Source organism: Hemitrygon akajei, chromosome 32 (genome assembly GCF_048418815.1).
Source record: "Hemitrygon akajei chromosome 32, sHemAka1.3, whole genome shotgun sequence".
NCBI classification, from domain to species: Eukaryota; Metazoa; Chordata; class Chondrichthyes; order Myliobatiformes; family Dasyatidae; genus Hemitrygon; species Hemitrygon akajei.
Window position 1 is genome coordinate 11,697,493 of NC_133155.1, and position 25,354 is coordinate 11,722,846.

A 25,354-nucleotide genomic window follows, 5' to 3' on the forward strand; every position below is an offset into this window, starting at 1 on the left:
CTATTAAGTAGTCAACTAAGTCGTGCAAAAATGGAAATTAAAAAGCAGTGAGGTAGTTTATGGGTACAGTGTCCACTCAGAGGAGAAGAAGCTGTTCCTGAATCACTGAGTGTGTGCCTTCAGAAGTCTGTACCTCCTTCCTGATGGAGAACAAGGCATGACCTGGGTGACAGGGGTCCTTAATGATGGATGCTGCCTTTTAGAGACATCGCTCCTTGAAAATTCTTTCAACAACAGATTCACCATGTCATGGTCTCTAACACCGATAACTAGTTTTGTTTTTTGTATATCTCCACTTGAATTTTGATGTGCCTCCCCTTCAAGGTGAGATATGAACTCTTATTTCTGGATACTCATCCATACCTATGCATATCACCCATCAATTATTGTTTGATGATACTTTGAAGTGCTTTAGAGATGGCTTGCTAAATTAATGGTGCTATTAGTGAAAGTTGTGATTTGAATCAAGTACTTGTAAAATTTCTAACAGATCATATTGCGTCATTAAAATGCTGGAGTAGTGGGAAGGGGTGGTGCTGAAGGACATGGAGTGACTTTGAAAATAGGTTTTATTTACAAATTAACAACACATATTCCTCTCAAAAGACTAGCTAAGAAAATAATTTATTTGATCATAAAACCTAGTGCCAACTAGTAAAACGAGTAATTTGATCTCCATAAAATTAATGAAGAAACATGATAAAACCTTACCATTATCTTGCCACAAATCAAACCCATATTGTTTTCAAAATGTCAGGATTGTCCACCACTTTTTTTTGGTCCTGACCTGCTAAGGAGAAATCCTTCCTTTGTGCTCGAGTTTAAATGTCAACAACTATATTCATAAAAAGAAAAAAAATATTGCAACCAGAAAAAAAGGTCTTTTTTTCTGTAAGAATCAACTACCTTCTGTGCAGAAATAACCATTTAGGAGATAACATATTTAACAATGCATGGTGGTAACATTATCCACAGTGACAAGCTGATAAAATCTGTTTTATGAAATTGCTGATCAGTGATACAACAGGCTTTATATTCTTACTGTGGAGACGCTTGTTTTTTTTAACATATAATTGTTGGCACGAAGTATCAAAAAAGTGTTAAGAAACAGTGGTAGATGTCAATCTGTACCACAATATTTCAGTTCGGTTATGTCAGTCCGTATTTTGTACTACGCCAATTTGCAGCAGATTTTGATAATTCTTTCACTACAATGAACAAAATTGATTGTAGCAAGGGCAAGAGCTCACTGGAATTAGCCGTGCTGAATTTTCACCGATATCTTCTCTGTTGCTTGTTCAAATCTACAAGGGAATCTTATTGCAATGTCATTACACTTGGTCAATTAATAATTCACAATACCTGGTTGTACCTCTTCCAAGTCTCAATGCCTTCCCAGCAAATATGTTAACTGGAACAGACCGGTGTAGTGGAACACTCAACAGTCCCCATAGAGGGGTAAGAAGTGGAAAGAGTGAGCAATTTCAAGTTCCAGGCTGCCAACTTATCTGAGGATCTATCCTGGACCCAACATATTGATGCAATTTTAAAAGAGGCATGACAGCGGCTATATTTCATTTGCAGTTTGAGGAGATTTGGAATGTCACCAAAGGCACTCGCAAATTTCTACAGATGTACCACAGAGAATATTCTAGCTGGAATGATGAGGGTTGGGGAACAAGTTACTGCACAGAATCAAAATAAATGGCAGGGAGTTATAAACTTAGTCAGCACCATCACAGTGTTTAGAACATTTAGCCTTCGCGGTATCCAAGATATCTTCAAGGAGTGATGCCTCAAAAAGGCAGCATCCATCATTAAGGGTCTCCCACCACTCAGGTCATGCCTCGTTCTCATTGCTCCCATCAGGATGGATGTACAGACCCACACTGAATGATACAGGAACAGCTTCTTCCCCTCTGCCATCCAATTTCTGAATGGACATCAAACACATGAACACCACCTCACTACCTTTTCAATTTCTGCTTTTGCACTACTTAAGACCATAAGCTATAGAGCAGAATTAGGCCATTTGACCCATTGAATTTTCTCTGTCATTTCATCACGGGTGATCTATTTTTCCTCTCAGCCCTAGTTTCCTGCCTTCTCCCCTGCCCCCCCATATCCCTTCATGCCCTAATCAATCAAGAATCTACTAACCTCTGCCTTAAATATACATAAAGACTTGTCCTTCATCGCTCCATGTGGCAACAAATTCCACAGATTCACCGCTCTCTGGCTAAAGGATTCCCTTTTCATCTCCTTTCTAAAAGGATGCCCCTCTATTCCGAGGCTATGTCCTCTGGCCTCTGTCACTCCCGCCACAGGAAACATTGTTTCCACATCCACTCTATCAAGGCCTTTCACCATTTAATAGGTTTCAATTAGATTACCCCCATTCTTCTAAATTCTAGTGAATACAGGTCCAGTGCCATCAAACAATTTTCATATGACATACTGTTTATTTTCATGGCCATCCTTTGAAGCCTCTCCAGTTTCAGCACATCATTTCTCAGATACGGGGCCAAAGTTTGCTCACAATACTCCAACTGAGGCCTCACCAGTGCTTTATAAGTCTCAACATTACATCCTTGCTTTTATATTCTGGTCCTCTTGAAATGAATGCTAATATTGCATTTGCTATCTTCACAGACAAAACCTGCTAATTAACCCTTTGGGAATCCTGCACAAGACCTCCCAAATCCCTTTGTGCCTCAGATTTTTGTACTTTCTCTTCATTTAAAAAATATTCAGCCCTTTCATTTCTTCTACCAAAGTGCATGACCATACAATTCCCAACACTGTATTGCATCCGCCACTGTTGTCCATTCTCCTAAACTGTCTAAGTCCTTCTGTAGCCTCCCTATTTCCCCAAAACTACCTTCCCCTCCACTTCGCAAACTTTGCAACAAAGCCATCAATTCCATCATCCAAATCCTTGGCATATAATGTAAAAAGAATCAGTCCCTGTGGAACACCACTAGTCACTGGCAGCCAACCAGAAAAGGCTCCCTTTATTCCCACTCTTTGCCTCCTGCCATCAGCCACTGCTTTATCTATGCTAGAATCTCTCTTGAAATAGCATGGGCTTGGTGATTGTTAAGCAGCTTCATGTATGGCACTTTGTCAAAGGCCTTCTGAAAATCCAAGTACACATCAACTGATTCTCCTTTGTCTATCCTGCTTGTTATTTCTTCAAAGGATTCCAATAGATATGCCAGGCAAGATCTTCCCTGCAGGAAACAATGCTGACTATGGCTTATTTTATCATGTGCCTTCAAGTACCCTGAGACTTCATCCTTAATAATCAACTCCAACATCTTCCCAACCACTGAGGTCAGACTAACTGGCCTATAGTTTCCTTTCTTCTTCCTCTCTTCCTTCTTGAAGAGTGGAGCAACATTTTCAATTTTCTAGTCTTCTGGAACCATTCCAGAATCTAGTGATTCTTGAAAGATCATTATTAATGCCTCCATATCACTCCAGCTGCCTCTTTCAGAACCCTTGGGTGTACACCATCTGGTCCAGGTGACTTAACTACCTTCAGATCTTTCAGTTTCCCGAGAACCTTCCCTCTAGTAATGGTAACTTCACACACTTCATGACCTCTGCCACCTGAAACTTCTTTCATACTGTTAGTGTCTTCATCTGTGAAGACTGATGAAAAATACTTATTTAGTTCATCTTCCATTTCCTTGTCCGCCCATTACTACCTCTCCAGCATCATTCTCCAGCAGTCCGATATCCACTTCCACCTCTCTTAAACACTTCATATATTTGAAGAAACTTTTGGTATCCTCTTTAGTACTATTGGCTAGCTTACTTTCATATTCCATCTTTACCTTCTTAATGACATTTTTAGTTGCCTTCTGTTGGTACTTAAAATCTTCCTAATTTCCTAACTTCCCACTAATTTTTGCTCTACAGTATGCCCTCTCTTTGGCTTTTATGTTGGCTTTGACTTCTCTTGTTGGTCATGGTTGTGTTATCTTTCCTTTAGAATACTTCTTCCTCTTTGGAATGTATATATCCTGTGCCTTCCAAATTGCTTCCAGAAATTCCAGCCATTGCTGCTCTGCCATCATCCCTGCCAGTGTTCTTTTCCAAACAATTCTGGCCAACTCCTCTCTCATGTCTCTGTAATTTCTTTTACTCCTCTGTAACACGGATACATCTGACTTTAGCTTCTCTTTCTCAAATTTCAGGGTGAATTTGATCATATTATGATCACTTTCCCCAAGGGTTCTCTTACCCTAAGCTCTCAAATCAATTCAAGATCATTGCACAACACCCAATCCAGAACAGCTGATGCCCTAGTGGGCTCAACCATTAGCTGCTTGAAAAAGCCATCTCATATGCATTCTAGAAATTCCTCATCTTGGAATCTCGCACCAACCTGATTTTTCCAATCTACCTGCATATTGAAATCCCCCATGACTATTGTAACATTGCCCTTTTGGCATGCATTTACCATCTCCTGTTGTAACTTGTAGACCACATCCTTACTACTGTTTGGGGTTCTGTATACAACTCCCATCAGTGTCTTTTTACCCTTGCAGTTCCTTAGCTCTATCCACAACGATTCAACATCTTCTGACCCTATGTCACCTCTAATGATTTAATTTCCATTTTTACCAATGCAGCCCCTGCCTTCCTGCCTGTCCATTTGATACAATGTGTATCCTTGGTCATCAAGCTCCCAGCTATAATCATTTTTCAGGCATGCCCACAACATCATACTTGCCAATCTGTAACTGTGCTGCAAGTTCATTGACCTTATTTCATATACTGCATGCATTCAAATATAACATCTTTAGTCCTGTATTCACCGTTTTCCATTTTGTCTGCCTTTTACATTGCAACTCATCCAGTTGACTATGATAGCCTCTCCTTGCTAGGAATCTCACTACACATTGTCTCTGTTTGTAACCCAACTACTTCATCTTGAGCACTATCACTCCAGTTCCCATACCCCCTGCCAAATTAGTTTAAACCCACCCAAACATCTCTAGGTAACCTGTCCGCAAGGATATTGGACCTCCTCGGGTTCAGGTGTAACCTGTCCCTTTAGTACAGGTCATTCCTTCCCCAGAAGAGATCCTAATGATCCATAAATCTGAACCCCTGCCCCCTGCACCAGTTCCTCAGCCACGCATTCACCTGCCAAATCATTCTATTTTACCCTCACTGGCATGTGGCACAAGCAGCAATCTAGAGATTTTCTACCCTGGCGGTCCTGTTTCTCAGCTTTCTACCTAGCTCCCTAAAATCTCTCTTCAGGACCTTCTCGCCTTGTTTACCTATGTCATTGGTGCCAATATGTTTCAAGACTTCTGGTTGCTTACCCTCACCCTTGAGAATACCATGGACATGATCCGAGACATCCCTATTCCTGGCACCAGGGTGACAACAAACCATCTGGGTGTCTCTATCACACCCTCAGAACCTCGTCTCTGTTCTTCTGACAAAGGAATCACCATAATATATATAATTTTATATATACTGTAGCTTACTGTAATTCTTGTGTTTTCTCTATCATTATGTATTGCATTGTCCTACTGCTGAAAAGACAACAAATTTAACAACATATGCCGGTGATTTAAGACCTGATTCTGATTCTGAACAGACTCAGATTCATGGTAAATCAGAAACAAATAAGCAGTATGTGCCATAGATCCAGCTTTAAATTGTATTCAAAACTTTAAACCTAGGAGCAGTTATTATGGTGCACTAAGGTCATTTTAAAATTGCAGAATATCTATTATACGTGAGTGGGACGTGTACTGTAGAAACATTATCTAATGTAAATACAATTACATCTTTGTAGTAATAGCAAGCTTCTGCTGTTGTCTGAGAAAGATAAGGGATGCAGAACTCCTGAGTGTTACAAGTTTCAGCTACACAAACATATTATCCACACAAACTTCTGCTATCTGAAACTTTTTCATATATTCGTTTCTTCCAAACACAAACTGTTGCAAAATGAAAAACTATACTGCTATTAGGTTAATAGATTTATGCTATTAACAACATTGATATTAAACTCTCAGAAAACCCAGGCAAATTGCAAATGATTACAGAGTTCATATATGTTTATATATTTAAAACCAATGTTCGGCTGTCAGCCAGGGGAATACTGCAGTAGGTGACCGATTATTCAAAAGATTACTGAAGCAATTTAGCATAAGAGCTTTATTAAGAGGGCAAAAATGTATACTTGCATGCACTCTAAAACCTAAACAGTACTTGTCAGTTACAGCATGAAATCACATCTTTATTATAGTTTCATCATTATTTTTTCAAATGTCAGCTTAAATGGGAACTAGTACATCCCGCTTGTTCGTCAAGGTAGTTAGAGCCTGCTAGGCAGCTCATGTACCGCTTATTTATGCCACTGATCATAACTTCAAAGTAATCCATCTTTTTGTAACAGACATGCACACATGCATGGTAAGCATAAGAGATGATGAAACTGAAACTTTTCTCCCTATTAGGCTATATCGGTGGATTTGGTGAATTATTATTTGCTCTTGTCCTCAGTGTGAGGATGATGATAGACAAATCACACCCAGAAATCCATACATTAAAATCAATGTCCTGACCCCAGTATTAAGAGTTGTATGTGTCTGCAACAATAAAAAATGACATAAAAGTGCTTCTAATATAAGCATTTAGACTTGAGTTTTTAGTATACAAAGTTCAAAATGCTATGATACTTCATTATACTTTAAGCAATTAATAATCAGTTAAAGTTGTGGCATTCTCAAGTCTGAATAGCAAATGGAAAGTATACAATTAATATTTTATTTTCCTCCTTAATATTTACATTCGCACAATATTTTTACATGGTTAAATGTTGAATTTAGAGACTTTATTTTAGGTCGGTAAAGAGTTTGAAAATAGTGAGGCTTAATTCTCATGAATATTTTCAAAATGGGAGAATGGGACAAATTTGTTCCACATGAGCATCCATCACTTATATATGAGTTTCTAAAGTACTTTGAAAAAAAACATATCCCACGATGTGTGATCATCATCAATAAATTGAAAAAACAAATATCACATATAATCTAATCATATGAGTACAGCATTAAGTGGTCTGAACAGGAATGGATATGGAAGTTAGATCTCAATTTGAGGCGATAAAGTGAAATTTTAGACTTAAAGTATATAGATACTTAGCAACACACACAAAACACTGGAGGAACTCAGCAGGTCAGGCAGCATCTACGGAAACAAAAAGATAGTCAACGTTTTGGCTATCTATACATTTCCATAGCTGCTGCCTGACCTGCTGGGTTCCTCCGGCATTTTGTGTGTGTCACTTTGGATTTTCAGCATCTGCAGAATCTCTCATGTTTATATTCATACACACAAATATACAAAAAATGTTAACATTTTTGTATAATTCCTCATCCACACAAAATATCCTGTTACAAAACAGCTGAGGAATATACATCAGTAGATAGCAATTTCTAGTCGTTCATCTAATGGGATATATTGTCACAAACTGTATTTTCCAACAGAACACAGCCTTCTGCAAGGGAATGATTTAACAGAGATCCCTGTCCATGACAACGCTTATATTTCAAACACATACTGTAGATGCTATTTATTGACCTGCTTCTTATGGTGATCTGGGGAACAGGATTTTTTCAACATAAAGGTGTTTTTTTCTTTAATCTTCTTCAGAATGGGGCAGTGTTGCACTTGCGAAAGTTTATTAAGATGCACAGATATACTGCCCTCTGCTGCTGTAGATGTTATCGGGCATAATTCCTGCTACTGCATCACACACAAAATGCTGGAGGAACTCACCAGGTCAGGCAGCACCTATGGAAAAGATTAAACAGTCGATGTTTCAGCTGAGACCATTCATCAGTCCTGAAGAAAGGTCTCGGCCTGAAACGCTACCAGTTTTACTCTTTTCTATAGATGCTGCCTGACCTGCTGAGTTCCTCCAGCATTTTGTGCGAGTTGCTTTGGATTTCCAGCATCGGCAGATTTTCTCCTGTTTATGAAACTTCTATTGCTGCATTTTGCACAGAGAAAAATCATGGATTCCAATGTATCCCTAAATTGTTGCCTGATGATTTTGACACTTCCCATTCTAAAAAATCCTCTGCCCTGTAGTACTGTCCCAAACTTAAAGAATAACACATTCTCCTCCTTTCTGCTATCAGTTGGAAATTTGCGTGACTTGAAGACAAGCTGGACAACAGCAATTTTTAAAAGGAAAATATCTGAACTCTCCTACTTTAGAAATTAGTAAAAGGCTATAATAGGCACCTGAGAGCCTAGGGGACCTAGCAACAAGAAGATTATATTTGAGGTAGTTTTATTGTGATATATTGGTTGGTTACTGTCGCTTGTACAAGCAAAAGCAAATAAAATGCAGGAATATTTTAACCATAACCTTTATGTGGTCCCTGATTCTGTATCATTGTGCTCAGCAAGAGTATCCTTATATTGTGCTCTCTGGCACTCTTAGTTTTGCCGAGTAGTCTGTCATTCTTGGGACTCTTTGGAAGAGTGGGGTTAAACTGATTAAAACTTTTATTTCTTTATGTTGCTTTATGTTAAAGGAACTGTTACATTATTGTAGCATTGTCATCTCTGTCATGTAGCATGAAGCAGGTTAAAGTAATGGAATGTACTGTGTCAAATGTTTTCAACAAACATTTTTCTGCAAGAAGCAACAGAGAAAGACAAAATACACCAATAAGCTTTGTTCAATTGACATTTATTAGCTTGTGTTAATTTTTCTCCCAATTACTATTACTATTGATTTTCTTCCAATTACTATTTTTGCAAAGAAAGCATGACAGCACCCCTGCTTCCTTAGGAGTTTGCGGAGATGAAGCATGTCATCAAAAACCTTGGCAAACTTCTATAGCTGAGAGGTGGAAAGGCTGCGTTACAGCCTGGTATGGGAACACCAATGCCTTCGAGTGGAAAATCCTACAAAAGCTAGTGGATTCAGCGCAGTGTTTCACAGGTAAAACCCTCCTAACTTTTGAGCACATCTACATGAAACGTTGCCGTAGAAAAGCAGCATCCATCATCAAAAATCCACCCAGGCCGTGCTCTTTTCTTGCTGCTGCCATCAAGATAGAAGGTACAGGAGCCTCAGGACCCACACCATCAGGTTCAAGAACAGTTACTACCCCTCAACCATCAGGCTGTTGAACAAAAAAGGACAACTACACTCAATCTATTTCTAGTGTTCCGACAACCAATGATCTCATTTTAAGGACTCTATTATCTTGTTATTTCATGCCCTTGTTATTTATTGCTATTTATTTATATTTGCATTTGCAGAGTTTGTTGTTCATTGATCTTATTTAGAGATCCTGTTCTATAGATTTGCTGAGTATTAGCAAATCAGATTATGTCAGTTTGCTTTGCAATGAATGCCCCTTTACATTTAGGCATCTGATCAGGCTCTGCCAATTTTCTTGATGATTAAATTTTGATAGGAATGCAATATAAGGTTTCTCCAATATATAGTAATGTAGAAGAATGTGGCACTTTCTTCTTGTGCTTAGTGCATTTAGTAGTCTTACTGTGGAATAATACAGGTATTGTGACAAACCAATTCCACTCTGCATCAAGGGAATGAAATTTATGGTTGCAATACCTTGTGCAATCTGACCATCAAGAGTTACTCATTTAATATGTTTGTTAAAACCTTAAACCTTAGTAGTAATTTAAAGGTCAGAGGTGATGTTCTTGTACCTTCTACTGGCAGTAGTGGCCACAAGCTTTTCTCACTCTTGCGACCAGGTAGAAGGTACAAGAGCCTCAGGACTCGCACCACCAGGTTCAAGAACAGTTACTACCCCTCAACCATCAGGCACTTGAACAAAAGGGGATAACTACACTCACTTGCCCATCCATTGAGATGTTCCCCCAACCAATGATCTCACTTTAAGGACTCTCTTTACTTTATTATTTCATGTCCTTGTTATTTATTGCTATTTATTTATATTTGCTTTTGCACAGATTGTCATCTTCTGCACCCTGGTTAATCTTTCATTGATCCTGTTATAGTTGCTGTTCTATAGATTTGCTGAGTATGTCCACAGGAAAATGAATCTCAGGGTAGCATGGTAGTGACATGTATGTACTCTGATAACAAAATTTACTTTGAACTTTGATTTAAGACTCTGTCTTTAAAGGTTAGCTCATTATTGACAGGAATCTTGATTTGGAATATGATGTCATGTTTAAACAAACCTAGAAACAAGGTTTACAAATCTTTCGCAATTATTTCTAAGGCATAAATCCGTTATAGGAATAACCCAACTGGAAGGCATGGTTAATTAATAAGCAGTCAACTTAATTATTTGGAGAAAAAAAACATAGTGACACTATCAGAACTAAATTAATAAATCTTCAAAGTGCAGTGTAAATGTAACTCTATAGATCATTGTCGAGAAATTCATTCATTTCTTTAATGTTCAAATTACATAAATTTAGTAAATTTCAGCATTAAATTCTGTACCGTTACATTATGTATGTTATTTAGTTGCAATTTTTGGAACAACTCATAGTCTCTGATGCAATAATATCGATGTTTTTTTTTTAACTAGAAGTTACTCAACAGCAAACCTGCATGGAGCGCGGTCGCAGGAAAGCAGCATCCATCATCAAGGATCCCACCACCCAGGCCATGCTGTCTGTGAGTGCTCGCAAGAAAACAAATCTCAGGGTTCTATATGGTGACATATAATGTGTATTAGTTAGTTCCGCTCTGCTGCTTGGGGCACATCGGGTAGCAACCTTGCTGTTCCTTTAGCTCAACGAGGCTGAGTTGCTAGCTCGATTTTCAACCCAGCATGGTTGGAGAGTGTGCAAGGAGCCAGCTGGATTCTAACCCAGGACCACTCCCTTCAAAGTCCAGTGCAGATGCCACTACACCACCGATCGGCACATACTGTATGTGCTTTGGTAATAAATTTACTTCGAACTTTTCGAAACTTGAACATATTCTTCTCTAAGTTTATTTATTATTAAAGTAAGTGACATTGTGGCAAGTAATTCATTATCAACAAAATCTGTTCGTTAGCTCTGAAAATTTAATGTGAATTTGTAATTTCTCGGGCAACATGAGTTATCTTTGACAATTGTAAAAACTGGTAGGACATGTTTCAGCATGTCACCTCTCGTCAAAATCATTCATGTTAAATTGCTATGGTTTTGAATAGGAATTACAATTATCTTTTTAACAGAGAAACATTGTGTAGGTTCAACTTGTAAATAAAGTTTGAAGTGCTCACAGACATGCCTTTCCCGTACTTTTTTTTTGGTTTTTGCTTCAGTCAGTAAACTGACCTTAGAGAAGACAAAGACAGAAGACATGCAAACACAAACGGCACAAAGTTTATAACTTCTCCACTTCAAAAGCAAGCAATATTATATATTTCACCTCTGCAACGTTGTGGAGTGGGCGTGGAGAGCAGAGAGAATGGGGGAGACACAGCAGGGGGAGATGTGGGCGAAGATTGCCTCATACCTGTCATCCCAGTCACTCACGATGTATTCAGCAAGAAGTCTCAGAAGAACACAGATGGCAGAGTATTTAACTTCCCTTTAACGTGGTCAATATTTGTTCAAAATAACATACAAAATCACACATGCACATACAAGAACAGTGATAACAATACTTCAGTAAGAGACAATAGCAATATTTACATACCCCACATCTGGGAAGTGCTGTTCAAGCACTGAAACTGAATAAATAGCATTATGGATTTGAAGCTTTTTGAAGGGGGGGGGAGCAATGCACACACCATTTTGCCATTTCATTCCCCTATCAGCCAACTTATACCACTGAAGCTTCAATATTCTGCATGGAAATGAAATAAAGCTTCAACACCACAAATGATGGAGTCCTTACTGTTGTTCTTTAATCAGGCAGTCACCCAAGTTTCAACTATTTTTTTTAAAAACAGTCCTCAAGAAAACAAGAGACAGCTGATGAGTTGTTGCTGCAGCAAATGATCTGGTCACAGGAGTCAGGTAGTCGGGCCTTTCATTTCTTCCCTGCTGGGACACTATCTGGTCGCCTGGTCTGAACTATTTTCTGTTTTGGCGGCTTGACTGCGCCTTCCTCTTCATTTTCGCTCTCGCAGATATGGACGACAACACTCGGAGTGCACTCTGTTCCGGCGTGGACCTCGTACTTCTCACCTGCAGCACAAAGAAGGGAAGAGCAATGGCGTTGCATTACAGAGAATCTCACACACCAGCAACTGGAAATTACTCCTCCCTTTCTGAAGGAAATATATGCATCCTCCACCTTTTCCATGACGGCAGGTGACAGCGGAGCAGTCTCTGGTAGGCATGGCAAACAAGCATGCATACTCGTGGGTTGAGATAGGAGTCACCCAGCTGAAGCCTTACAAGGCATTGTCAGGCCATACTCGGAGTACAGTATCATGAGCGGTTCTGGGCTGGCATTCAAGAGGGTCCAGAGGAATGATTCTGGGAATGACAGGGTTAACGTGTGAGGAGCATTTGATGGCTCTGGGCCTGTACTCACTGGAGTTTAGAAAAAGGTCGGGGGATCTCAGTGAAACCTATTGAATATTGAAAGGCCTAGATAGAGTGGATGTGGAGAGGATGTTGCCTCTTGTGGGGAAGTCTTGGACCAAAGGGTACAGCCTCAGAATAGGAAAACGTTCCTTTAGAATAGAGGTAGGGGGAATTTTTTTAGCCAGATGGTGGTGAATCTGTGGAATTCACTGCCACAGACGGCTGTGGAGGCCAACTCACTGGGTGTATTTAAAGCGGAGGTTAATAGGTTCTCGATTAGTAAAGGCGTCAAAGGTTATGGGCGATGGCAGGAGAATGGGGTTGAGAGGGATAATAAATCGGCCATGACGGAATGGCAGGGCTGACTCGATGGGCCAGTTGGCCTCACCCTGCTCCCACGTCTTATGGTCTCAACAGTGAACAGCAGCCTCCAGTACACTGACTCTGCCTATACTTCCTGCTGCTTCAGGAAGGCAGCTAATATTACTAAGGACTCCTCCCAACCAGTCATTCTCTCTGCTCCCCTTTTCTGTCTGAAAATATAAAAGCTCAAAAGTATGTACAATGAGACCCAAGGACAGCTTTGATCCTAATGTGATTAGAATCTTGAACGAACCTCTCAGACAAAGAAGGAACCCTTGATCTCCTTATCTATCTCTTGGTGGCCCAGAGAACTATGCTGGCTGGTGTCAGGGCCTTGACCTTTGACTCTTGGTGGGGTCACCCATGCCAAACAGGTCAAAGGGTAGAGGCCAGACTAAGAGTGGTCCAACGGCCCGCCAGGTTCGGGGCTTCAGCTCAGGGCTAACAAACTTAGCTGGTAAAACAAAACTGTTGCGGAAACAGCGATGAAGATCCTTCAATATCTGTGTGCGATGGCATTCCTGAGTCTCCACCTGGGACTTGCATGACCGACAGTAGTGAAAACTGAGAGGAAGCTACCGGCACGGTAAAGGAAGTCCTGAACACCGCCAAGATCAAAACCAAGATTGGTTTTGATAGCCAAGGACAGACATAGGTGGAGGACCGTCATTGCTGCTCTAAACTCTAGCGCCGTATCAGGCAGTAAGACTACCACTATCTGTGCTTTAGCATATTATCCCAGCCATACAATTGTAATATTTCCATATCCATTCATATATTACTTCAATTAATTAATTGCTGCTTTAGCATAATTTTGAGCAGGTGGAAGTCATGACAAGAATACTCCCATCTGTGGCTGCATTATCTAGCACTCACTGGTTTATTAAATCTGATAGAAGAATTTGATCGGGGCAGACTGGCTTTGCAGCCTGCAGTCAATGAACAACACGGCGCTAGATTGAACTGAACTGAGCTGAAACTGAATTTTCCTGGACTATTTCGCTGGCTTTGTGGTTTGATGTTTTTTATTATATGTTTTTTCTTTTTATTTTGCTGCTTGTGTGATTTCTTTTTTTGTGCAGTGCTGGTTGGGGGGGGCGGGGGGGGGGGGTTGATGTTTTCCCCGGAATGGGTTCCATGGTTCTTTGTTTCGTGGCTGTCTGTGGGGAAGACGAATCTCAGGGTTCTATGCTACATACTTACTTCGATAATAAATGTACTTTGAATCTTTGATGCAGGGGGAAATTCATCTGCTATAACTCTGCAGCAATGAGGAGTTGCCACAATGAATGTTTCAGTTCAGCTCCAACTCATTGGTTTATTCATCATTTGTCAATCTTGACGCTCTGGAACCATATGTTACTTGAAGTAGAGACCCTAAAATCATCCAGCATTCGCCAAAGTTCCAGGATGATAACCTGTCCTACTGGAGAGTGCAGTGGGCTCAATTTGCGGATAACCACATTTACACTCCTACCATTGGCTCCAGCCAGCAGCTGACCAGATTTCTTTCTAAGGTTAAAACTGCCCTGGGAGCATTCAACATATCAAAAGAAAAACTGAAAATGTTGGGAGCACACAGCAAAGTTCAAGATTCAAAGTAAACCTATTATCAAAGTTCGTATCTTTCACCACGTTACCCTGAGATTCATTTTCTTACAGGCATTAATGGTAGAACAAAGAAATACAATGGAATCAAAATGAAAAACTGCAAAGACTGACAATCAATGTGCAAAAGAAGACATACAGTGCAAATATAAAATAAAACAAATAATAATAAATAAGTAAATAAACAATATAGAGAACATGAGTTGTAGAGTCCTTGAAAGTGAGTCCACAGGTTGTGGCATCTGTTCAGTGTTGAGGTGAGTGAAGTTATCCTCTCTGTTTCAGGAACCTGATGGTTGAAGGGTAATAACTGCTCCTGAACCTGGTGGTGTGGGACCTAAGGCTCCAGTACCTCCTTCCTGATGACAGCAGTGAGAAGAGAGCAAGGCCTGAATGGTGGGGGTCCTTGATGATGGATGCTGCTTTCTTCTGGCAGGTCTCCTTACTGATGTGCTAAATTATGGGGAAGGCTTTTCTTGTGATGGACTGGGTTGCATCCACCACCTATCCTAGACTTTTCTTGTCATGGATGTTGCTGTTTCCACACCAGGCTGTGATGCAACCAGTCAGGATATTCTCCACTATGCATCTGTAGCAGGGCCAACAAGGACCCTTTTCCAGAACTGGATGTCAGGTAGCTGGATACCAGATCAGAACAGTTTCATAGTTGGGGTTGGGAATGCAATGGGGCTGGTGGTCTGATGGTTAGGATGGCAAGGATGAGAAGATAGATTGTGGCCATCTTGGCTTTGGCCTCAGCCATTTTGGGAAAACACACCCAATAGAGACCTGTCCACTCTTGTGCTGGGAAGCCCAGGTTGTCCCAGGAGAAAGCTGTATAATGCTTGTTTGAACACATTTGACATAATTCACATAATTTTGAACCAAGGTACTGGATTCCAGTAACACAAGTTCGAAGCAAGTTATTAACCAAGTGAATTTCTAAGTACTACAACATATTGGCATTTTTACCTACAAAGTAAGTTGTGAACAATATCATATGAGTAGTGGATATCGACCAGTCCATCATGGGTAAAGCTCTTCCAATTATTGAGCATAACTACATGAAACGCAGCATCCATCATCAGGAACCCTCACCATTCAGGAGGTGCTCTCTTCTCACTGCTACCATCAGGGTGAAGGTACAGGAGCCTCAGGACTCACAGCACCAGGTTCAAGAAAACTTAACCATCAGGCTCTTGAACCAAAGGGGATAACTTCACTCAACTTCACTTGCCCCATCATTGAAATGTTCCCACAACCAATGGACTTACTTTCAAAGACTCTTTATCTCATGTTCTCAATATTTATTGCTTGCTTGTTTGTTTGTTTGCTTGTTTATTTATTTCTTCTTCTTCTTTTTGTATTTGCACAGTTTGTTGTCTTCTGCACTGTGGTTGAACAGCCTAACTGGGTGGTCTTTCATTGATTATGTTATGGTTATCATTCAAAAGACTTATTGAGTATGCCCACAAGAAAATGAATATCAAGGTTGTATATGGTGATATTTATGTACTTCGATAATAAACTTATTTTGAACTTTGAATCCCCTTTCAAGATAGCAGTGATATTTTCACTGGGATCTGCTATTATGGACCAGCAGAGGGCACCGAAATCCGCCAAACGCAGACTGACCCCAGGACTTCACTGAAAAATCCTGCCTCTAACTTTTAAAAGTTTATTGCATTCACTTTTATTAAAACGGTGGTAATTATTTTGCCTGCTGCTAAATGAAACAAAAGAATCAAATGCAGAGCACTGGTGCAAATGGACCTGAGTACTGTATATCAATAGAAAGAATGGCAGATTCAGGTCAATACGTAACTAGTCTCAGCTAAATGCACCTCAGGACTCATCCAAATTGGAACGGTTCTTCTTGGGTGGAGATTTTAATGAAGATCAATCTAAATCAATAAAACCTTACGATTCTTGACCAGTCAAATCAGAAATAACATGGAAAATTCAGACAGAAATCATGCAATTTTGATTTTCATTTGTAAGGACAGTGATGTTGTGGGGGTGGAACTGGACTCTCTGACGGTGGTGTCTGAAAAGAGGATGCTGTCCAAGTTGCATGCCATCTTGGACAACGACTCCCATCCACTCCATAATGTACTGGTTAGGCACAGGAGTACATTCAGCCAGAGACTCAGTCCACCGAGATGTAACACTAAGCGTCATAGGAAGTCATTCCTGCCTGTGGCCATCAAACTTTACAACTCCTCCCTCGGAGTGTCAGACACCCTGAGCCAATAGGCTGGTCCTGGACTTATTTCCACTTGGCATGATTAACTTATTATTATTTAATTATTTATGGTTTTATATTGCTATGTTTCTTCACTATTCTTGGTTGGCACAGCTGTAACGAAACCCAATTTCCCTCGGGATCAAAAAGGTATCCCTGTCTGTCTGTATAAAACAGGAGCATCAGTCTATTCTTCAGGACTGGAAAGGAAGGGGGAAAGTACCAGAATACAAAGGTGGAGGGAGGGGAAAGAGGCTAGCTAGAAGGTGACAGGTGAAGCCAGGTGGCTGGGAAAGGTAAAGGGCTGGAGAGGAAGGAACCTGATAAGTTGAGGAAGTGGACCATTGGAGAAAGGGAAGTGGGAGGGGACCCAGGGGGCCAGGGGGAGGCGATACACAGTTAAGAATAAATGGCCTTCCTTTCTTCACTCTTCTCTCCTATCAGACTCCTTCCTCTCCAGCCCTTTACTTTCCCACCCACCTGGCTGCATCTATCACCTTCCAGTGAGCCTCTTTCCCCTCCCTACACCTTTTCATTCCAGCACTCCACCCCCCTTCTTTCTCAGTCCTGAAGGGTCTCGGCCCAAAACTCGACTGTTTGTTCATTTCCATCGACGCTGCCTGACCTGCTGAGTTCGTCCAGCATTCTGTGTGTGTTGTTTTGGATTTCCAGCATCTGCAGAGTCTCCCATGTTCAGCATCAGTCAATGCAGTTTGCCTCCTAAATATAGAATGCATTTCTGAGGCAGAACAAATGAGATGAATTTTGAAGAAAGAATGCAACACCCTGGGCCAATTATAGAGTGGGTTTAGTGCCAGTAATGAGAGACAAACAGTACTTTTTAGGGAGAAATTACTGTCATCAACAATCATTCAAAAACATTATTTGCAATCTTTGCTTATACATTTAGACAAAAATAAATTATTATTCCAATGTTGTAAGGGCCAATAAACATTACTGTGAGGTCTTTACACAACACAGTTCCTGGGCATAATTGCACTCAGTGCTATCTGTAATTAGGTGATTCAATTGTACAGATTTAGAGCAGTCTCACCTTTCTCTTGTGGGAGCAGTCCTCTATAGGATGGGTGTTCTAGCCCAGCAGCGAAGGAAAAATGATACTAACTGCTTCATCACAATTATTGTGAAGAATTCATTTAAGGCCCATCCACAGTAATCTGGATAACCTTACAAAAAAATGCTCAGATAAACACATGCACAAACTCAGGGCTAACGTACAGACGATGCTATATCCCACCTGGACCGAGAGTAGCGATTGCGCGCAGCAGGTCGTAGTTAATGGTCGGAGTGGCATCTTCAATTGGGTGCCACCCCACTGGCGGAGAGGCAGGAGGGGAGATGAGGAACTGTTTCACAGGTGGAGGCGGGGCCAAGTATGCATTCTTGGTCTGATCTTGGGGGCTCTGGACCTGGAAAATAAAACCAATGTCAACATGGACACTCTGGTTACCAACGCAGCTTGAAGCAGTACGATAGTCAAGTTGCAAGATTCAAGACTCAAAGTACATTTATGATCAAAGTATGGAGTATACGATCCTGAGATCCATCTTCATAAAGACAGACATGAAACAAAGAAAGAAATCCATGGACCTAGATCAAAGTTAAAAATCGAACACCCAACACCCAAAAAAACCCCCACAATGACAAAAAAAGAGTGAAACCCCCCCACCCCAGAAAATAAAACAGCAATGCAGATATCATCGAACCAGTCCGTGCCTATTCAGATCAGTTCAATCTAGTACTGTGTCGTTTGTTAATTTCAGGCTGCAGGGCCAGCACACCCGATCACAATTGCACAAAATAGCAACGGAAACAGGAACGACCAGAAACCAGAAACACATCATACAGAGTCTAATCCTCAAACCACCACGCCCAAGACCCAGGACTCCGGCACCATCCTCTGGTAGCATCAAGCGAGGGAGAGAGAGAGAGAGAGAGAGAACTTGATCGCAGGCACCTTCCTTCAGAGGCAGCGGACGAAAGGGAGAGAGAAGCCGGTCACCTGCAGGTAGACGCCGCTGAAGCCCCGCTCGCCTTCTGCTCTTGTCTTTGGTAATTCCGATTTCCTCGGTGAGATTGGCAAGAAACGGCGTCGATCACAGGCCCTTGGCTTCTTGACCTCCAGGACGCACGTTTTCACCCGAAATCTCTCCTCGGAGACAGCAAAGCACCAGATGGTTCAATCGGCCCGAAAACACACCGTCAAAATGTAGGCCACAGGCTCCAGCAGTAGCCGAATAACATTTGAAAGAAAAAGGAGTGCAAGGAGTAGTTTTGTGAACCCTCTGTTTAGGACGTCACCCGTGGTCGTGTTATTTGCTGGTGCCACTTTCACCAGCCCAAGATGTTGTTGGCCCAAAGTTGCCAAAATATAAAGGGCAAATCAGTTTTTCATTATCACATTGCTACTTTTCCTATTTAAAAGCTGTGAAGAATTCCTAATGCTTATTATTTTTCTTTGAACAGAGCAATTGCAATTATTTCGGAATCTTGAACAAATAAGGCCTTAGGGACTTGTGTGTATCTTTCATACTGGTCAATCATCATAGCTGCATTTACATTGAATACCCTGCTCCCTTCCTTCTCCGATAAGGCATTTGTCTCTATTTTCATGGTCTGCTTCAATAGCTTCTATGGAAACACACTGTCTGATTTCAATGCATTTTTATTGATTTTTTTTAATGCATTTCTACAAACCAACTACAAAGGAGAAAAACCCAACAGCCAAATGAAAGTGCAAGATAAACATGCCGAAAGTATAATTCATAACAATAAGAAATACATTTTTTAAAGTGAGTATATTTGGGTTAATTTTTCACCTTTCTCGTTACTAAATTCCTCAACTCCTAAAGCCCCCACACATGAACAGATTTTGCCATTCACCCTTTTACTAACCCATCAAATTTACAGATAATCAATACTATACCACCATTTCCCCACCAGCGACCCTTGCTTAACCGAAAGCCAACCAACTCCATTTTGAAGTTTTAACCATTTCTTGGCAGGAACTTTGCACTAATGTGAAATTTACTGTTTTTAAAATTCTAACTGTTTTTCTTGTAAAAATAGTGTAAGATTTAGATTTTTACTTGTGAATGCTGCTTGTATGTTACTGCTGCAAGAATTTCTTTGTCCCTGTGGATTAATATACTTGTGCAGGTGACAATAAACTCAACTGCAAAAGAAATGTTTACTTACATTTCCCCAAATAGCTGCTTTCTAATTGTAAGATAATTTCCTCCTTGTTCTCAATGTTACCCACACTTTCAAATAACTTCAATAAAACCCAACAAATCCTACTGTAACCTTAAACCTCATGAACATCTCAGTCATTAATATTCAAGGATATGCAAACTTTATTTATGAACCAGTCATAATTTTCTTGCCCTTTCAGTCCAGGATTGATCACTGATAATGAATACTTGATCCATGGGTAGTTGGGATCGAGGGTTGTGGACTGTCAGGAAGGAAATGAGTGGCCTTGAAGTTCATTGCAGTGAGAGAAATGGAAGTGCAGTGGAAAAAAATATTTCAAAATTTACCTCAACCATAGAGACAGCTGCATGACAATAAACATTTTGTATTCTCTGGCACTGGTCTAAGAAATGTCAGATGCTATAAACCTGGAGCAGGCTTCAACAAACCGGGTAAAACCTTCTCCACAGTAATGCCAAAACCAGTTGTGCACAGTTCATTGTGACCACAGTTGGCCAGGAGCCTCTATATATATTCATCTCATAAGATCTGCTTCTCATTCCTGGGAATGCATTGCCAACACACAGTGTACCCTGTGCAATTAGTATTCAAGACTTTCTACAAAATCTGATTGGGCAAGCAAACAATATAAAGACAGAATTTCTAGGTTTGTGCATTTCCAAGCACCTACTTGTTAGATCTTGAAAAGTTATTTTTCAAGACAACAATAAGAAGATCAGGTTACAATCCAAAGCCATGGCATCTTTTCTGAACATAGGGAACTCATAAAGTCCAAAGTACATTTATTATCAAAGTATGTATACTATATACAATCTTTAGTTTCACCACACAAAGAAACCCATTAAAAAGGAAAACGTTCAAACACCCAATGTGCAGAAAAAGAACAAAATCATGTAAATGATAAAAGTAAGCAAATAACATTCAGAACTGAAGTGCGCGAAAGTGAGTCAACAGCCACAAAGCCAGCCATCACTGCAGCCGATTCAGCAGCCCGTTTGTTGCAGGCCACAGCCTCAGGTCGGCGCAGAGACGAGTAAACCTCACGGAACCGTGAGCTGAACCAGTCCATCCCTCACCTCTGGCCCCAACACCATGAACTTTTCAACCTGCCCCAGCATTTAAATCAGCCAAACCTCAGGTCATTTCTCACTCTTGCACTCGGGCCCAATATGTTCTCAGACCTGGGCCCTGCCAGTTCAATTCGGCCCACACCCAACCTTTCGATCTGGCACAGCACTTAAAGCAGGTTGTTCCTTACTTTCGGGGGTGGGACCCACCACCTCAACTCTGTACTGCTTCAGGTCTGGCTCGTTCCCCGCTCTCGGGCCTGGACCTTGCCACCTCGATTCAACCTGTAGCAACCGCACCGCAACCATCCTGTACCTTCGAGATCTCAGTTATCACGGCAAAAACGCCAGGCCGTACGGGTGGTTCGAAAGCTCAGCTCCGAAAGGGAAGTTACGGGCTATTGATTACAGTGATCAATACCAAAATAAAGTGTGATTAATAGTTAATAGTTTTGTGTGCTGCCAGCAAATCATCGCTGTACTTCACCAGCACCATCTTACGGCTCATAAGGATATTAAATATGATTTAAACAATAGCAGCCCTTGAATTTAACATTTGAAAAAAGATGTGTAATTTTGATTCAGTTACCTTCTTGCCAAACCTTTTTAATATCAACATTCTTTAAGATGAGGGTTAGTTACAGCATTGCTCAGTTAAGTCAGAAGGACATGGGATAAATATCTGGCTGACTTCACTGTGTGATCTAGGGCAACATTTCAAAGCCACGTTGTTTATTGTTAAAGTTGAATTCTGGACACTTCCTCAACCAGTTCTTCAACATCTCAGCAAGTGGAAAATTCTTTTCGCATCCTGGACGATATCCTCCTGTGGGAGTATTAACTCAAAAACAGTCCTGTTTCTAAAGGTTAAACCAGATAATCTTACCAAAATTAATTTATTTACAGCCTTCGTGAAATGCAATAACTTGGGTGGAAATGTACAGTACTGTACAAAAGGTCCTGACACACACACGTATACTGTATGTAGCTAGGGTACCTAAGACTTTTGCACAGTACAGTATTTGTCAATGTGGAGCAGAGAGTGAGTTTGTAAATCCGTCGCGAGCAAAGGATGTTGGGAATGGTGAGTGTTGAGCGCCACAGGAGGGGTGGTAGGGGAGATTGGCGGAGGTGCAGACACAGCCAGAACTGAGACACCAGGCAAGGTCATTTGATGCCAAACAATTAGTTTATTGATCATTACGGAATGTCTCTCTGGTGCTTCCCACTCCCTCCCATCTCCCTTCCCCTTTTCCCAACCATGACTTCCCTCTCCCTGCCCCCTTCCCACTCTCAGTCCACAACAGTGACCCATATCAGAATCAGGTTTATCATCACTCACATGTGTCATGAAATTATTATTATTTTTGCAGCATAAGTACAGTGCACCCCAGTTATATATATGTGCCTAACAGTATTGCACAGTACTGTCGGTTGACTTGGTTATATTGTTGGTGTGGAAATCTCTTTGGGTTCATGCATAGATTAGTGTTTAGCTGATCCCCAGGCAAGGTGGTAGGTGTAGGTGTGGTTCCCAGTGGCAGGGATTCTCTGCTTGTAGTTCCCCAAAGCTCACTCCACTCCTGTTTCAACAGAAAGCTGGCAAGACCTGCAGAGTGCAAGGGATGCAGACATACAGAAGCATGCAGTTCTATGATGTTAGAGTGCACATCTGTCATCTCCACTATGGTTCAACGATCGCTTGTCAAGCAGCATTCTTTATTTACAATGGATGATTAGAGAGGGATCAAAGGAGGATCACAAAAATGATGCCAGGATTGGAAGTCTTGTCATTAATGGCTCTGGGCCTCTACTCATTGCAATTCAGAAGATTGAGGGGTGATCTTATTGAAACCTATCGAATGATGCAAGGCCTCGACAGAGTGGATGCGGAGAGGACATTTCCTATGGTGGGGGAGTCTAAGACCAGGGGGCACAGCCTCAGTAAAGAGGGGCGTCCTTTTAGAATAGAAGTGAGGAGGAAATTTCTTTAGCCAGAGAGTGGTGAATCTGTGGAATTTGTTGTGAGAAGGTCAAGTCATTGGGTATATTTAAGGTGGAGGCTGATAAGATTCTTGATTAGTCAGGGCATGACGGGCAGAGCAGACTCGAAGGACGAAGTGGCCCATTTCTGCTTCCATATCGTATGGTGTTACAATTCACAGGATTTGGCAGGATCAGTCATCTATCTGAGTAATTAATGACTGAGAAACCCATGGCTTATCAGTGCCAACTGCCTTACCAAGATCTCCAGTGGGGATCAATGTCTAGCATATAGGAACATCTTAAGAAAACATTAGTCATTAGAGTACAATCTCCAATCTAGAATCCTACTGTTTAGATATTCTTTGGGAAATTGAATCAGCATTTCAGGAAAAAGCAGCCAAGCCTGTGAGTGATTTTCTTTCAAAGAGTAGAACCACAGCCAGTAAATGTGTGTTGAAGGAAAATGAATGAATCGGGGGCTCAGCATAACCTGAATACTCAACGAGTCACACAGCAAGGAAAAATTCCACTCGGCCTACAGTGTCTACATCAACCAGTGGGCACCCATCTGCACGAGTCCCATCTTTCAGCACCTCTTGCATGATTTCTTCTATGTCTACGTGCTTGAAGTGCTCATTGAGACAATTCCTAAATGGTGTCAGTAACTGTGTTTCCAATGTTCTCGTAGGCAGTGTATTCCAGGAACTCCACACTCTCTGGGTGAAACAGTCCCCCCTCAAAATCCCTTACCCCTTACACCAAATCCATGTCCTCTTGTTTTGTCTACCTCTGTTATGAGGACAAGTTTGCCACAGCTTACTCTAGCTCACTATTTTATAGATGTAGGAAACATGTATCTATCTATCTTTGGTCCCAACGAGCCTTCACCACCTAATTAACCAAATAATCCATACGTCATTGACTGTGGGAGGAAACCAGATCATCCAGAGGAAACCGACGTAGTTACTCGAAGAACATACAGTAAGTACTCCTTACAGAAAATGGCGGAATTGAACCCGAGTCACTGGTGCTACAATATTATGCTACTCTGCCACAATTTTCAGAAGAATGATGGTAGGCATCAGATGGAAAACGTGTTGAAACAAAGCAACGTCGTGTTGCCAGTGCATGGGCGGGGGGAGGTGAGCAATAAAAATGATCCCAATTGAAAGGTGAGACAAAGGAAGTTAACTGCAAGCTGTGTCACGGGAATAGGAGATGCCAACCTGAGTGTGAGCACTGCAAGCAACTACATTTAATTTCAGTAGACCACGAAGTGGAAGAGACAATGAGACTTGAAAGCAACATGCTCATCAAAGGAACACTTCAAAAGGATGAAAACAATGATCAACCTCCCACTTAAAGTACCAATTGTACTGAAGTGAAAAGGAACTTTGAGATGGTCCCTTGTCCTCTCCTGTTAGGTTCCTTTATCAGCTCTTTACCTCTTCCATCTATCCCCTCCCAAATTCATCCCTACTCCCCAACCCACCTACCTTCACCCTCATCTGGCCTCCTCTACCACTGTCAGATTGTGCTCCTTCCCCTCCCACCACCACCTAATCAAGGCTACTTTCCCCTTCCTATCCAGCATTGAAAGGACCCGGCTGATAACGTCGCGATTTATTCCCCTCCGTAGATGCTGCCTGGCTTGCTGAGTTCCTCCAGCATCTTGTGTGTGCTGGCTAGTGGAGTCCAGAATTTCAGCAAACCTGATGCCAGAAACGGATTGTGGAATTTGAATCTGAATGATAAGTCCTCACTATTGACAAAAAGTTAACACACTCGTATGAATCAAGTTCTAAGGTCAACCTTTTGGGTACAGAGTGGGAAAGGATATATGTTTCAGCAAAAAAGAGACTGAAGATACAAGGTATAGGGATAGCAAGTGATAGCCAAATCAACAGTCAGTGAACAGAACTGAGACTGTTATCTCCCGAGAAAGTACAAGGGCGGCTGAGCCCTAAATGCTGATGAACAAGTTATAAAAGGACAAAGAATATTAGCTTGTTAAAATGGCAAACACACCAGACACAGCAAAGCCAAGGTCAGAAAGAAAGGTCACAGCTATTGCTGAGAGGAAGACTAAAAAGAATAATCAATGTATGAATTCTCCCATCTCTCCTGCCTGGGACGTGCGGCAAAACTGAGTGAATAAAGATGCCAAGTTGCAATGGTTACAAATGAAAATGGGCTTTAGCAGACCTGAGGAGGAGGTATACACTGAGACAAACCTGTCATTTTCTTCTTTATAAAGGTCTGGGAGCAGCCAGCATAAAAGCTGACAGTATTTACCTCAGACTCACTA

At 41.2% G+C, this 25,354-nt stretch overlaps 1 protein-coding gene across 5 annotated transcripts in view; it reads right to left on the bottom strand.

Annotated features, from left to right (window-relative positions):
* Positions 1-6,173: 6,173 nt before the first annotated feature.
* Positions 6,174-25,354, bottom strand: part of LOC140719642 (calcipressin-2-like) — a 126,311-nt gene continuing 107,130 nt past the window's right edge. For all 5 annotated transcript variants that reach the window (XM_073034394.1, XM_073034392.1, XM_073034393.1 and 2 more), the window contains 2 exons: positions 18,015-18,186; positions 6,174-12,195 (listed from right to left, as the gene is read on the bottom strand). In XM_073034394.1, coding sequence (XP_072890495.1) covers positions 12,038-12,195; positions 18,015-18,186 — 330 coding nt within the window. In that variant the 3' untranslated portion in view covers positions 6,174-12,037. The remainder of the gene's footprint in view (positions 12,196-18,014; positions 18,187-25,354) is intronic.